At 49.5% G+C, this 3,218-nt stretch overlaps 1 protein-coding gene across 1 annotated transcript; it reads left to right on the plus strand.

The window, feature by feature from the left end:
• The first annotated feature begins 535 nt into the window (after positions 1 to 535).
• Positions 536 to 2,128, plus strand: LOC126712740 (uncharacterized). The gene is made up of 2 exons (XM_050412189.1): positions 536 to 1,170; positions 1,260 to 2,128. Exons 1-2 carry the CDS (start codon positions 652 to 654, stop codon positions 1,956 to 1,958), a joined length of 1,218 nt encoding a protein of 405 aa, XP_050268146.1. The 5' UTR covers positions 536 to 651; the 3' UTR covers positions 1,959 to 2,128.
• The last annotated feature ends 1,090 nt before the right edge of the window (positions 2,129 to 3,218 follow it).

Below are 3,218 nucleotides of genomic sequence, written 5' to 3' on the forward strand. Positions count from 1 at the left end.
GGAAACCCAGGTGCGGCGCTTTTAAGATTGATCCTTTTTGGGGAAAGGATTTAGTGTTGAAGGGTTATTTTTTCTGGCTTTCTTTGTAATTGGAAAATTTCATGATCTGACCTCACTTTTCTTGGTTTGTTTGCAGACAAAAGTCACGTTGCTCCTCGGATAAGACTTGTGAACGTGCCAGCGCTGAACTATCTTCTCAGGTCGGAGATTTACGTTACCGGGGACGGACAGTTGCGTGCGGCCCATCTGGTTTTGGGCTATCAACCTCTGAGCAGCGCTTTCCAGGCAATCGGTCACGCTATAAGGGCTGGCAGCCCGAGGCTAGCCAGAATTGACGTGTCCCGGGACGGATTCCTAGCTGACCACGATTTGCCACCAGTTGTGTTGCCAGGTGTCAGAAATCCCTACTTAGCGGAGCAGTTACCTCCGGTAAACGAGCCTGGTGCTGCTGTTTTGGTTGAAGAAGAGGCTGAATCATCTCGTCTTTCCCTTGAAGAGGAGATAGATAAGTTTTACTTCGAAGAGGAAATTCAGCAAAACCCCTTGGTGGAGTCTTCTAATCCCGAAGTAGAGCAGGACCAACATTCCGCAGTTGGTGTTCCCTCAATCGTTATCTGCTCGGACGATACTTCAGACGAAGAGGTAGAGCCCATGGCAGGAAAGGGAAAGTCTCTAAAGGAGCTGATGACCTCTCGGGGGAAAGGTCAGTCATCAAAGGTTCAGCCATCGAAGGGACCAAGTCCATCAAAGGTCAAAACCCTTCCCCCTGTGGTCCCCCAGGGCGTCTCGGACCCTGGCCTTAAGGTTATCCCGGACCTGAAGAAGAAGAGGCCGGTGGACACGCCTGAGGAAGGCGAGGTGGCTGTCCAGCCGACCAAGCAGCAGAAAACCACACGGGCGCCAAGGAGCAGAAGGGGCACCTCCTCGGACAGCAGGGATGAGGGAAACCTTGCTGAAGTGCGCACTTCCCCTCGTCCATGGGACCCAAAGTTGGAGCTGGATGGGCTCGCCATTCCTTACACTGCTTCGGTCCGAGAGTATAATCGTGGCCGGGCAGGGTACGTGGCGGAGGTCTTAGAGCAGCCCCTACTTCTTCCTCGGGACATGGAGGCCTACAGGCGGTGCACTCAGTCCGAGCTCTTCCTATCCCTTAAAAGGGATCTCGCGCTGGTAAGTAATCCTTTTACTGCTTTGTCCATTTACTTGCTCCTGTTAGATTATATATTTTTCTTTTAAGGATACTCTTGTTTTGTCTGCAGATTACTCAGCAGGTCTTCGTGGCTGAGGAGTTTTGCCGTAATAGCCGCAATCTGGCTGAGGCTGAGACCCAGGCTCGGACAGAGGTGGAGAAAGCCTTGGGGTCCCTCAAGCATGATCACATTAAACTCACGGCTGAGTTCAAGGATTCGGAGAACCGACGTAAAAGTGCAGAGGCTGGCTTGAAGAGTGCCGAGGATCAGGCGGAGGACCAGCGCAAACAACTGTACACGGCTCAGCTTAACCTTAACACCGAGAGGCAGGCAGTGCAGGACCTCAAAACTGCCCTGCAAAAAGTAGAGGATGAGCTGAGGCGGGTAAAGGAGGATGCTCAGCTGATCCGAGAGGCAATAGAGGCCGAGAAGGAGGCCGCTCGACAGCTTGGGGCCGAAGAGACGGAGGCCAGGCTATCTGAGGAGATTCCCGAGGTATGCAGGGATTACTGCAGTATTTCATGGGCTCATGCTCTTGATGCTGCAGGAGTTCCTGCGGATTCGGCACTAAGACTGCCCGAGAGCATCTTCTATCCTCCAGAGATCCGAGCTAACCCTGATGAAGCCCAAGTCGCTTCGGAGCAAGACCTGGCGGTGCCTGATGCCATCCTTGTGCCTGATGTGGCTAAGGATCCTGCCACAGACTCTACCATTGAGGTTCCTCCTCCTCAGCCCGAGCAGAAAGAAGATTCTCCCGCTAAGGCTTAGCCCCCTTTTTTTTTTTTTTAATGAGAGTTGTCTTGTTTTTTCATTCTTTTGTAAGGACCTCTCCTTTTAATGTACTCGGAATATTAATATAAAATGTTTGTTTTGCTTACTAAGAATGTATGTCAATAGCGTTCTTTTTTAAACATTTGCAACGAGGTAGATACAGGCAAACGGTCAAAATGAAAATGAGTTTTTGGGTTGCTCATTTGAGGGTCGCAATGGTGCTAGACTGTGCGCATGTATTAAAAGTGATTTCCTTTAAGTAATAATCTCCCAATCTATCACAAGTAATAATCTCCCCAAAAGTCTGTGGTCCGAGGAGCCAGGCAGGACTTAGGTTCTGCTTAAAACTATGACTTGTCATGAGTAATAATTTCCCCTAGAGTCTGTGGTCCGAGGAGCCATGCAGGACTTAGGTTCTGTTTAAAACTATGAGCTGTCATGAGTAATAACTTCCCCAAAAGTCTGTGGTCCGAGGAGCCATGCAGGACTTTGGTTTTGTTTAAAACTTATAAATAGTTGGCTTAAGTAACAATTTCCACCAAGTCTGTGGTCCGAGGAGCCATGCAGGACTTGGGTTCTGTTTAAAACTTATAAATAATCGGCTTAAGTATTAATTTCCCCCAAGTCTGTGGTCCGAGGAGCCATGCAGGACTTGGGTTCTGTTTAAAACTTATAAATAATTGTAATGTAGACTGGCAAGCGGCAAATAGTCATGAAAGAGAACGTATGCTAAGCCATTCTTATTAATAATAATACCTCCTGAGGTTATTTACATTCCATGGTCGAGGTACAGCTTTTTCATCCAAATCTTCTAGGTAGTAGGCGCCTATTCCGGCCACGGATGTGACACGGTATGGTCCCTCCCAATTGGGCCCCAACTTGCCCCAAGAGGGGTTCTTTGCGCTGCCAAGAATCTTCCTCATCACGAGATCACCTGGACCCAGAGGCCGCAGTTTGACGTTAGCATCATACCCTTGTCTTAGCTTCTGGTGATAATAGGCCATGTGAATCGCGGCCTTCTCCCTCCTTTCCTCGGCTAGGTCCAGACTTCTTCCTAGCAACTCATCGTTATCGCTTGGGGTAAACGAGCTAGACCTCAACGTGGGGAAATTGTTCTCGATCGGAAGCACAGCCTCAGCCCCGTAAGTCATTGAGAAGGGGGTCTCACCGGTGGAACGCCGCGGCGTTGTCCGATAGGTCCATAAGACGTGCGGTAGTTCTTCTACCCATCTCCCCTTTAACTCATCCAATCTTTTC

This window comes from Quercus robur, chromosome 2, assembly GCF_932294415.1.
Source record: "Quercus robur chromosome 2, dhQueRobu3.1, whole genome shotgun sequence".
Classification (NCBI taxonomy): Eukaryota; Viridiplantae; Streptophyta; class Magnoliopsida; order Fagales; family Fagaceae; genus Quercus; species Quercus robur.

Coding starts and splice junctions, on each gene's coding strand:
- LOC126712740 (XM_050412189.1), top strand. CDS start 652: ATGGCAGGAAAGGGAAAGTCTCTAAAGGAGCTGATGACCTCTCGGGGG. Junction 1,171..1,259: donor TTAAAAGGGATCTCGCGCTG/GTAAGTAATCCT, acceptor TTTTGTCTGCAG/ATTACTCAGCAGGTCTTCGT.